This window comes from Watersipora subatra, chromosome 9, assembly GCF_963576615.1.
Source record: "Watersipora subatra chromosome 9, tzWatSuba1.1, whole genome shotgun sequence".
Lineage (NCBI taxonomy): Eukaryota > Metazoa > Bryozoa > Gymnolaemata > Cheilostomatida > Watersiporidae > Watersipora > Watersipora subatra.
Window position 1 is genome coordinate 46,363,650 of NC_088716.1, and position 12,950 is coordinate 46,376,599.

At 37.3% G+C, this 12,950-nt stretch overlaps 1 protein-coding gene across 5 annotated transcripts in view; it reads left to right on the forward strand.

Moving 5' to 3' along the window:
* The window catches only part of LOC137404246 (ephrin type-A receptor 4-like), a 28,631-nt gene that overhangs the window by 3,292 nt on the left and 12,389 nt on the right, over window positions 1–12,950 (forward strand). For 4 of the 5 annotated variants that reach the window (XM_068090415.1, XM_068090418.1, XM_068090419.1 and 1 more), the window contains exons 1-2: window positions 8,294–8,601; window positions 9,715–9,803. In XM_068090415.1, coding sequence (XP_067946516.1) covers window positions 8,493–8,601; window positions 9,715–9,803 — 198 coding nt within the window. In that variant the 5' untranslated portion in view covers window positions 8,294–8,492. Of the gene's footprint in view, window positions 1–8,293; window positions 8,602–9,714; window positions 9,804–12,950 lie in introns of those variants that run through there. The other variant, XM_068090416.1, reaches the window with a different exon arrangement.

Genomic DNA, 12,950 nt, shown 5'->3' on the forward strand with positions numbered 1-12,950 from the left:
AGACAATTAAACAACCTGCCGGTAACACGGAGTAATCTAATCGTGCAATAGTGTGATTGAAAACTTTGTAAAACCAAAAACTTCATCCTAGTGTAGTGCCTCAACAGAATGTGCGTGCGTGTGTGCGTGCGTGTGTGTAGTCCCTCGAAGATCAAGTATGTTCGCTTGCAGAGGCCGTGTGTGTTTTTAAGAGCATTGTTGCATGAACAATAGCTCTGTGATCTTGGCTGAACATGTCGGAGTCCAGTAGCAAGAGAACCTCAATGGCCTGAGACATACTCAGTTGCAGAGATCGACATTAGGTTGGATGTTATTCCTGCCACCACCGGTCGGTCGCCTTTCTTGGGAATTGAACCCAGCCTGATGTTTGCAGTTCAGGCTTCCTTGACCACTAGACCGTGGCACAATGTGGAATATACCGTATATAGAAGGGTATTTAGGCTCCTCTGGTTAACTAGGGTAATGTAAGAGGATTGAGAGATGTCCTGACTGACACTTGATTACATTCGGTATTACCTTTTATGAGCTCAAATTCTACTAAAAATATTGATCATGCACTCAGTAACATCATATAGTACGAGATAGTTGATAATCTTCACTTGTATAACATACCAAAGTATCTAGATCCGTTTCTGGCGGAGATATAATCCGTGGATATTTTGCTAAGCTTTTATTCCACACACCTGACTCGATAATCTTAATATAATCTTGACATTTTTAAAAAGGTCGCAGGTAAACGGTGTCAGCAGACAGTAGGCCGCAGGTAATTGTGTGAATATAGACACACAATCAAACTATCAAGGCGGTGTTCAAACAGTGAGTTTGCACATCAAAGATTCCTGCCTGTCCGTGAGTGTTTTACAACATTAAACTCGTATACCACAATCGTGATAAGAAAAAGACTGTCTCTATTTAAACGAGTAGTTTTGTTTATATTTCTTATATCGCATCGTCATGTTTTGTCAAATGTTATTTGCCTGGAAACATCTGGAGGTGGTCAAATCTGTGAGGTGGAGCGTTGGTACACTTCAAGTTATCACGCTCTATTTGCCTCTGTGGTTGGACATGTTGGTTGGCTTCCGTGGAGACAATGCCGTTTCGTTGTTAGCAGCTGCGTAGTGAAGGACCCAAGTTGTTGGTGTGTTTGAACAGGCGGCTGTTTAGCGCAAGGTTCTAATGTGTTCAGGAAACTCACACTCGAGCCTTTTCTCTTACGTATTTGTCAATAAGATGATGACACTTGTGAACAAATTACAATTTGGCTATGTAAGAACAAGATGGCTGAATTTGACACAGGATAACAAGTAGTGAGCAGGTGATTTGGCATCCACTCCTGAATTAAGGAGAGTAATTAAAATACATTTGAATATAAAGAAAGATAACTCTATTGTTCGTGAATATATTCTTTTTCTTTGTTGTGAGATAATTACTATAAATCATTTACCATGAATATGGCTAATTTGTAAACTCGGTCAGCTAGTTATTTGGGACAGTTTGGTGAACAGCTAAATATCAAGAGCTATCTTTTGACAATTAGCTATCATCCTACTCTTGATAGTCGATTCATCCATTCTAGGCATGCAAGATTTGCTAGGGACACTGGAACTGTTCCTATAGGTGAAGTCTGATTGGAAAAGCAATTAGTCAAATCTGTAGAAAGCTAATTTAAATGTCCCATCAGTAAAACATGAATGTATCAAAACTGTCTCACTCTTCTTAAGCTGAAAATTGGTAATAATTTATACTCATTACAATGGCTAATTAAAAAATTGCGAAATGTTAAAAAGCTAAAAATTAGTTGTGAAGAATAATCTATAATGTGAAAAGAAAGATTGTTACATCCTGTGCAAAGACTCGCTAACTGACCAGGCAAATAATAAACATTGTTTATGGGTGGCAGCTGCTTTGAAAAAAAGATAGTTTAAATGAGATATCGGAAATGCATATCATAAAGACGCAAGCGATTAGATACAGATTTGTAGATCCAGGTGATGGAGCTATTATTTTTTACTATTATATCTCGTTATCTTCTACATTTTCTTGTTTGATTGCCCATTTCTTAATATCTTCTCAAATAAAACCAAGTAAGTACCATATTATAAGGACTACTAATTTTATAACCTAAAATAATGTGTCAGATAAGAGCTCATCAGGAACCTTAAAAATAATCATTGTTTCTCTTGAAACACGATCTAATTAGAAATTTAATAACTAATGGTTTTGCCCCGATATAATTGCCAATCACGCCTCCTAGCTCGTAATTAACATCGTCATTTTTCGCAGTTCGGTTGCATACTTAGCGCATTCCCCGGACAGTCGCAGTGGCCATAGATCAGACTTAACCCATAATTTGACTTGAGAAATGAATTTACATATGTTAGACAAGACCTTCTCTAGGCGGAGTTCATTTGAGGTGACTCGCGGAAATCGGTATTTTAGACTAGCTTGTAAAAACCTATGCAGTTGGATTCATCCGAGTTTCTTGTTGATTTAGATGGAGCTCGGTAGTCATAAAGGAAATGCTTCTAACCCCGATGAATTCGCCCCGTAGCGTTGTTTTCTTCGGTTTAACTACGCGAATCACAGCCACTCCAGAGTATACAAATAGGATTTAGTTTTTGTCTTGAGGGAACAGTTTGACTGGCAGGCTCACTGAGTCCATGTCAACATTTCTGCTTGAGTTTGAAGAGAACAATGCCCCTTCGTTATCCTTCTCATTCTGGTACATTAGAAATTCTGCAACTGTCACTTCTGAGCCCGAAGTCATTGTCACTGCAATAGCTGCCCATTTAGGTCAAGTAATGCGCAAGGAGGGAACTCTTGCTTTAGGCCTTTCTTAAATACACTACGTTTACAATCCGGATAGTTTGACAAGAGAAGACGGGTGTCTGTTTAGAATAACACAACGATCCTGTCGCTCTCAAAGCCCCTTTTACAAGCCCGGAGGCTAGTCAATTGAAGCGGGTCATAATCTCTAGGCTTATGTTTACATGAAGATTTAGTCAGCATTACAGCTTGTCAATCATGAGATGCCGTTGTCGGAAACCTTTCAAGTTTCTCTTGTTAGACGGCAGTTATTCTACCGTTAGCCATTGCACAGTAATTTTAGCTCACTCACTTGTGTGGTTTCTTCTTGGACGCAAGTGCAATATGACTAACAAATATTGATTTATTACCTTCCAAAGGAGCTACCTGTATTCACGAACCTTCCGTGATATTACTAGGAAAGATAAACTAAATGTTCATGAATATCTTCAAGTAAAAGTTAACCTGTGATCAAGAGAAATAGAGTGAGAAAATCACTGGCAAACCTACAAAGTAGTGAACAAAAAAATATTTCGCAAACAATGCATGATTGTCCTGCAGTGGCCTTAAGCTATTATTAAACATTTTTATTCTCAAATACCTTTTAACCCAAACTTTCATTAGGAGTTTTCAATGGGCCATTATTAGCATATACATGTATGTGCAGAAAACAAATTGCGTTGCAGACATAATCCTCAGGCTATAGACTTACTTTCTTGTCATTATCTTATTAATTGAATTGAAAAGAATTCAAAATAAATTCGGAGATTTCGAAAGGCATTTGAAAGGCATATACATGTATATACATTTTGTCAGTACCAGAAGTATTAGATATGGTGTAATGCAAACCAATGCTATAGAAATGATTAAAGACCTTTTTTACTGCATTGTTGAACAGTAAAGCAACAAGGAAGTTTTACAAAGTTTGGAATAAAAGTATTTTAAGACCACATATTACCCTACCTGCTTTAGAATTAAACTACGGTAGGTACAGAAATACAGGCTATGAACAGAAATCAGTACTATTAGTGAGAACAGATAGCATGTGGCTATATATATAACAAGTATATCAGCTTTTGAAACTACTGCGTGTTATTTTCATGGTAAAAAACTTTTGGAATGCGTATAGTTTGATACCCTTGTAAGGAAACAACCCAGGGGTCAGCGAGCTCTATAAACCTCATCTTTGCAATTAAATACTTCAATGAAAAAAAGCTCACAGATTCTTTATAGTGAGAAGCAACTTTTTGGGTTTTTTTTAGCAGACTCTACTGACTACGGCTGATGTAACACAGGGGGCATTTTTGGTAGGGGGTCCTTCCTAACACCAACGTTGGTTCCTGTGTGACTCCAACCACAGACACTCTGATCATAACTCAGAGCCCCAGCCCCTGAACCACAGTGACTCCCTATGTGGCTTTCATAATAAAATAGATAAACTATTTTTGTAACTTTAGTTAAATGAAAATGCAGGAGTTTTGAATCATACGTTTGTTAACAATTGTGATGGCTTCGATTGCTGTCTCTCAACACTCCGTATCAGCAGCAGGCGCTTAGGCTATTCCATAGTGATAGGTTTCTCTCCAACCGGGTGGCATTTCTGTCCTCAGCTGGTAAACTTTATACTTACAATTAAACAACTATCACTATCAATTAATATCATTTTGTATACAACATTAGACCTAATTATACTAATTACCACAGGCTGATTGAGGGAGGCCCTGTGTCTGGCCCTGAAATACTCCAGACTACGTAAATCAAAGGATGGTTTCTTAGTGACTAGTATGATGTATTTTCTGGTTACAAGCCATATAACCTTGTTCGTGAGAAACTTTATTATTTATGGGCTACTTTTGGAATTTAAAAGTTGGTCTGGTAACACCCTGTGGTCTCAGAATAGAGATGGAAAGTGACAGCATGACGAATGTTTGCTTCAAATCTCAAGAGTTCTGGTTATCTCATTTGCATGTGGTTTCACTTTGAGCTGCTATCATTGTCAGAACAGTAAGTTAGTTTAGTATTTATAATTCCTACGATTTATTGTTAGGTAAAACACACAGTCATAAAAGTGAATGGATTGAAGATGATGGCAGTTTTGAGAATAGCCTGTGAGCTTATATTATGTTTAGAGAATAGCCTGTGAGCTTATATTATGTTTAGAGAATAGCATGTGAGCTTATATTATGTTTAGAGAACAAAGTTAAAGCACCTAATCTTCGTTCTATTAAAGATGGACTTACACAACATTTTAGTAAACTTTATCAAAATATATTAATTTGGTATTTTACTACCATTTTCAGTTTTTTTGATGTTTGAGGCGATCTGACAGCCAGAATGTTTCAAAATTAAAATTTACCAAACTTATTCGCGGTTAAAATGTTAAAAGTGTGATTATGACGTCTGCAAAGAGACGACAGAATAAATATGCGTAACGCTGCAATTTGAACGCAATAGTTGATATAAACTAGACTATAGCATTGACAACAATTAGCGGCATCATTTGTACATAATTTTCATCGGAGTACTTTAAACACAATCAAGTTTTTCCAATTTAAATCTTGAAACATCTCGGCAATCAGATCTCCTCAAACATCAACAAAATAGTAAAAAATGGAAAAATTCTGATATTTTCTGATAAAATCTACTAAAACTTTGTAAGTTGATCTTTGGATAGTAAAATGTGGAGCTACTTTTGATGGTTTTCATTCCAATTAATTGTAGCCATTCTCGGAATGCTTAGCTCAATAAGTGGCATCTTCCTATGATATTGCAATTTCATCGGTTGACATTTCTAAATGACCCAAACATGTTGACCTTTATGTATAGAAGATAAACTAACAAGTACTCGAGTGTAAACATGTCTAAACATTGATAAAGAATGAGCATGTCTCCTCGCCTCAATATGCAGTTTTCTGTTATAATTGGCTGCAGTTACTACAACTCTGGAGACAGCTGACTTTGGTCAGGGCTGCCTAAAACACTGATCTATCAATAATTAAAGCAGTACAAAACATCCTTTTAAAACCATTTTAATGATGATACAATCTGATCGTCAATAAACCACAAAAATTTATAGCCTCTCTTTCTCTGTATCGCGATGTAATTAGTGTACTAAAGTATATATGCTTTACATGAGGCAATCATACTTTTTCTAATGTGCAATACAGCTAACGACAACGCAATTTCTTTGGAAAAATTCATGATCCTTTCAACAGCTAAAAATAAAAAGCAGACCATAGACTGCAGCAATAAAAGGTTATCTCCCTTGCTTACTTAACGAGCTGGGGCACTTGTACTTCATCACTGACGAAGTTAGCGAATGCTGTGGTAAAACTATCAAAACTGCACCCTATCTTCTGTAAGCAAAGATTACTTCAAGCTGCATAGTAGTTGTCTTCTCTTTGCAATTTGTAGCAGTAGCTCAATGACCACAGTCCTTGGATAACAAGAGGTAAATGGGCAGCAAGATAGAACACTCAGTCCTTTTGGAAGCTGTCTGTTGAATTTTATCTAGATGTGAACAATATTACCCTCGCCTCGACCCGCCAAGTTTTAATAGAAATTCCAGAAGCCGGCATTGTCTGCGTGTGCCTGAAATGGCAGATGTCAATCACATGTATGTGGCAAAATAATGACTAAAAATAGATTTTTACAGTTGTCTAGCTAACTGTGTAAAAATGAATTGCTTTGAAAGCCAAAAAAGTGTTAGTTTCATTATTAATAGGGCTAGAGGTGGCATTATTGTTGGATTGGATTCCTGACACGATCTTAATTTCAATATGGTAATTTGTTGCCTAGTTGATCAGTGATTGGTTTGCTCTTATTTACCCTTAAGCTAGAGACATCTACAATAGTGCGGAATGTCTTAAGACTAATCCTTTCTTAACTATTTTAAAACACTTGCAACGCCTACAAGAAGTTGTGTCCTCCAAATGTCTATTAGTCGAGTACAAGGAAGAAAACCAGCTATGCATATTTTTTGCTTATTTAAATTAGCAATTAGTAAATGCACCAGGCCTTGTTCAGTTCAATAATCTGCAGAGCGGAGAGCTTAGAACACACGCATCAGATTAGACCCATTATGAATGTTTGTCGTTCAATATGATCTTTGGAGGTTGTATATTTAGTTGTTCCTCCCTGGATATTCTATACTTACACCGGTGTGTTAACTTGCTACCAATAGAGCAGCGCTGCCAACTTTTCAATGGTTTTCATCTAGAATAGTTTTGAAAATATTGTTTTCATTTAAGTCGAACAATTGCCATGGATACTTGTCCCTATCATTGGTTTGCCTGTATATACAGATGTTATATATTCCAGCCTTTTTGGTGAGTAAATCTAAAACTACTCAAATTCTAGATTATTGAGCTTTACTCAAATTTGTTTCATCTTCAGAGTAAACTGTCTGATGAATGGGCAAGTATTCAGATCATGCTTCTACTTGTTCAAAACCAGGTGCTTTACTCTAGACGATGCCCTTGGCGAATATTAGGCAGCGCTTTTGGCCTCTAGTTCGCTACGAGACATAGGAGGCTAATTACCATCACAAGTAGCCGTAATTGTCTATTTCTTTATATTAAACAATTAAATCCTTGTGTAGAAAAGCAACTCAACCACTTGAAGAATGTCTAATAACGTGTTTGTCTATTGTTTTCAGCCTATTTATGGTTGGCATTTTCTGTAATTTCTTTTTCTGTCTAGGAATATGTTGGAGCGATTAGAACTAACCATAATTGCTCACAGTGCAAATGTTTCAAAAACAATTAATCTGACTGCTTGAGAATTTGGTTTTTAGTTTGATCTGAGCTGGCGCAGAAAACTGAAGTGCGAGACTAGACTCCTGTTCTCTTCAAACTAATTAACCTTGATAGTGTTATTATTCCGTGGCTAACGCAATCAGAACGCCTTTTAACCATATTCTAAACATATATTCAGCCTCTAAATCTCACAGCGTCTAGCAAACTACATACTTCATACTCTCCCAGCAGTTTTATGGCTTATTGCCGTGAATAAAAAGGAGGTCTGTCTGTCTTCGTTATCGGATAACAAACACACAGCTTTGTTCTTTAAATAACAAAGCATTCATTACAGAGGATGAAGCAACTATTGTTAAAAAGATAACAATGTTGTAGCTTTTTGTTCTATGTTGATATGAAGACAACCTCCTGCAGCCGTCTGAATGCGACATCCTTTTATGTCAGCCAGTATCAGCAACCCAGCATTCATGTGCACGCATTCATACCCTATTAGCAAATTGTATTTCATGATTGGACAACTGAAGTATACGCGTATTATTGTCCAGAAATTCTATGGAAGCATTCGTGGCCACAGTAATAATCGATGGAGGGCTATAGACTGAATAGGATGATGTACAAACAGGTGCGGTATAAGGTGTGTTCTGATTGGTTCGTTCGCTGAGACCCCGTGTTGCCCTTATGCTCTTATTGGAACACTGAACCGAGTTATTCACGAGTGTGCAGTGGTTGAATGAGGTGCTTGTAAAGATTGGAAAGTTTGAAGCGTCTCACCAAAGGATTATCAGCAATCATTTCTTGTAGCGTATAATCACTTTGTATAGAAACTGGTTTCACTGAACGTAACAACTACAAATTTAAGTGAATTAAACTCGTCGATGAAGATAATCCACTTGCATATCTGTGATAAGTGGTAACTCATACAGAACAGTAATGGGTCGACATATGTTTCTCTGTATAGTCTTTATATGTTTATACGGAGTTAGTTATCTACGTTTAACGACTGCTCAGGAGGAACCTGTGGAGGATGATGCAAAGGAAGGTAGGATTTGGCTCACTCTTCCTTCCGAGAATCTTTTCATGCTGTCGATAGAATTAGTTCGACAATAATGGTAGTATAGCAGTAATACTTGACGATATGGGAGGGTAGGCAACACCTGGTTATTGAAACATTCTGAAATCAACCATAATGCGGATCACAGATGTTTCTGTCTACTAGTGATGGACCGATTATATAATATCTCAAATAGTTTGGGTTTCTTATAACTTGAACAGCTCAACTATCTGAATTTGTTTTGAGAACTTTTAAATAGTTGAAATTATAGATGATATTTCATGTTATAGTCATGTGCTAGGATATAGCCCATAGCTATAGCGTAGCACATAGCACAAATGTGAGTGGCACAAGATTTCCTCTTCCTAAGACAACCGAAGCTGAAGTATTCAGTTCCACTATCTCTTGTCTAGCAATTATTTCTTCATATATCCTAGTCAACCAGCTACCCATGCCAAACACGGTGTCAGTGTTATAACAATTTAGCATTGTCAAACACTATCTGCTTGTTAATTTTGAATCCTTCACCAGATCGTTATAAACCGGGAACTGTCTCACTTTGAGCGAAGAAATCATAATAATTGGGAACACCAGTAAACGTAATCGAGATATTTGGTTAGGGAGAGCTTCGAGTAGCCAACTACTTAACAGCACTTTCATCTATTCTAGATCGCCAGTTTTAACCAAACTGTACCCAGTTGGAGTTGGGTGTCTGTCAACAGTTCACTAAATAGTTGAGTCAACACTTTCACAGCTTAGTGTAAAGCCGTCATACGGCTGAATATAATGGACAAATGAATGCAGACATATGCCACACGCAGTTTGCGTGCTAAGCTCGAAACAAATGGATATTCGAGATAAAAGCGTATATTGTGTGCTAAGTGAGGTTTGATACAATCGTACAATCTAAGTAAATTTACTGAAATTAGACCATCAGTATTGCATTACTGAGTAGTCGAGATAAATAGTTAGTGTCCCTTTTAACAAGTATTTGTACAGTTTCTTTGATGTTATATTAGCGAATGAATGTTACTTAAACCTGGGCTGCTGTTTAATCTTTATAATTTATCAAGCGCTGAAACGCACTCGTTCCTTTTGCAGTGACGGTATTGGATACTTTGACAAAAACAGATCAGCTGGATTGGACCATTTATCCCGAAGAAGGGCCATCAAACGCTCAGAATCCAACAGTAAGTTTTTAGTACGCCTACTTTTCCTACTAGTAGCCGCCATCCAACATGTCTATGGAAACATTTCTCTTCTGCCACGCATGTGATGCATTCACTCTTCACTTTCGCCGTGTTGTCTGGTATCCCAAATTTCCATTGTCAAGTGTTATTACGCTTGTGTCAACAAAACACCATTCAACCCTAGTTCCTTGCTTCTCCATCTTTTCGTCTATTGTGTGTCCTTGCCGTTTGTTCATTTCATGACCGACTTAGCAAATTAGTTGAAATATTTGTAACAAAAGATAATGCGCTTAGAGGGGTTAAGCTGTGTATACGGCTACGACTAATGATGTAAGGAGCTGAAGCGAGTCTTCTAGGAGAACTTCTGTCACTCCTGCCATCAGCTGACAGTGTACCACGTTCTAACAGTGTTTTGTATGGCGACAATTCTATGTTCAGACGCCATATATTTACTATTATAATTAATGTGTTTTTGATGGAGTTGTGGGGCTACTTAGTGTATGGACTGCTCTCTAGCGGAGTTGGTCTGAACTGGGCTCCCGCTGTGACCTGATTAGTTCTCCACAGGTAGCTCTTAGATATGTGAGAAAAATCAACACTCGACTGTGAATAATACATCAGAGGATTTTTGCTATATACTACTGTCGATATATGAATAGCCAAACTGGGATGTTAGGTTAGGGAGGTATTGCAGCCACCCGCAAGTTTTTAGCGCAGAATAAAGCATGCACCTGGAAGACCAACTATATAAGAACCATATGATTGTTAACAATAAATAGCGCTAGGTCTTTCCTCTCAGCACACGCAATCACATCCTCTGGGCCGACATTTCCGACAAAACGTGAATGATATAATTGCTTGCAGACTTCTGCTACAATTGAGCCATTTTACTCGGGAAATTATCCTATTCAAGTGAATACAAACACAATGAGGCTTTCAAATTATTTGCTCAATGTCCATGTTGTAACATCTGTCCTTTCAAGGGCACAAATTGATGATTATTTTCATTTCGTTAAAATAACCAATAGGTTGAACAAAACTTTTTGGCATAGGTCAAGGTCAGGTTACCAAACAAGATGGTTTGGTGATTATTTAGGCATGTACTGTATGGTTTTTTTACACGGTAAAGAATAAAATAACGTAGCTTGCTAGGGTGGCCTTGATAACATAGATGAAATATCTTGTACTCTCACGGGAACTATAAAAAGTGCTCCTCTAGTGACTTTTACTTTGACTTCTGGATGAAGTGAGTTGTTGATGAGTTGAGCAGAGTAGAGAGCCCTTGGCGTATCTCTGTCCCGCTTCAGCCCTATCATAGATCGATGGAGAGGCAAAGAATTGTATTGTTCCATATTGATGAAAATGAGCACAGCTGTTATATGCTTGTTCAGACGATCACCATGAGCAACGCAAGAGCTTTTCTACCCTCATTTCATTCTCAATCCAATCATCTCTTTCAAACTTTTCAGCTTTTTAGCTATTCGTAACAATCTTCTTTTCTAATTCATTGTTGTACCTTGCAGCCAAGTAGTGGACCAGTGTTGGTTGATCAGGTAAAACTCCTGCACCAAATTACACAAGCCATTTAGCTTGTGATTCACACGTGGCACAATAGTCTGTGAACTCTTGTCACAGTTTTCTCACACAATGTCACAATGTGTTCAGTAAAGAAACAGTTTAAAACGCATAATGACTCTTTATTCGTTTTCATATTTTCATGATAAGCTAATATCACACTAATATGTTCCTAGTCGCTGCTCGCTTGCTTGTGTTGCTCGATGCTCTCTAGAGCGTCGTCACATTTACTAGCCAAATGAGGGAAGCAACTTCCATATCTTTTGTTATATCTTAGCTGCATTTATGTTATCGCTATGGAATTCTTTACCGATTGAAAAATATTTAATGTCCAGGAATCTTGTTCATGAACAAAGTATTCACATCATATATTAGTCATGTGTAAACATCTTCATGGTACATTGAAAATTTGATGTGATTTCATATGTTGGGTTTGTCTAAGCAATGTGATTGAATCTAGCTTAAGTGTATCTGCGAGCTGGCAAATTCGTCGAGGCGTTAGTGTAAGGTTTCGTAATAAACAAGTTTTTATGCTACGCTTGTGGCACACACATGCTGACAATAGATGCAGTGAATAATGTCGGCGATCAATGCATCTCTTGATTCACTTTTAAGCGAACCAGTCATTAGCGTTCATTTTCACCTGGTGTCAAAGGAAGCAATTTAAAGATTGTTGTGTGACAATTATTCCAGTCGAATGAATTAAATATGCCAGCTTTTGTTTCACTCAATAGAGCTGTTTGCTGAAAATGAACTCGGAGTTTCTTAAAAAAACAAGCAGACAACGTATTACTTTACACGCATTCAACGGAGAACTGAAATGTTTGAAGTGGAAATAAAAAGTGCTACCCACACAGCGCATGGGATACCGATTTCATGTCCGGAAAGGACACCGCTTGACTTTAAGTGCCGAAATGTCGATAAATTAGTGCTGAGGGTTGTTTAGTCTCATTGTCAGGCCATTGCTTGCTTTGCAAGCTTAGCAATCATGCATCTAGTATGCTGATCAAGGCAGCCTGACTAGAAAGTGGACAAAAGCCTTAGATCCCATTTGAAATACCTTGTTCCCTACCTATGAATGTTCTGTAGAAGATTAGTAGGTCAAGTGTAAAGTCACGTTTATCAAATGCTACAAAATAAGGTGCTTTAGACACTAATAACTGTTATCCTGATAATGTATAGTTTTAAATATTTTTGTGCCTTTACAAGCTATATTATCTGAATGCTTTAAAATAGGCTATCTCTGCTACCAAACAAACTTTTAATTGCTAATTCTTTGAAGGTCAAATGAGTGTCACACCACAAGTTTGCCAAACTTTGCATCAATGTTGTCTAAATCAATACATTCTATGAATAAATAGCCTCATTACTAGTAATTAACTTTTTGCTTAACAAACTTTTCGCTGAACACCATTTCTACTAACTGAAACTACTATCTTTTTATGATGTATTTCAGGAACCCATCATTGAAAAGTTACCATATCTTCAACTGAAAACCTATTGATTACGTAAAAGCAAACATTGCCTGCTAAATATTTGCAAAAATATCATGAAAATGACCAGTTAATAAAG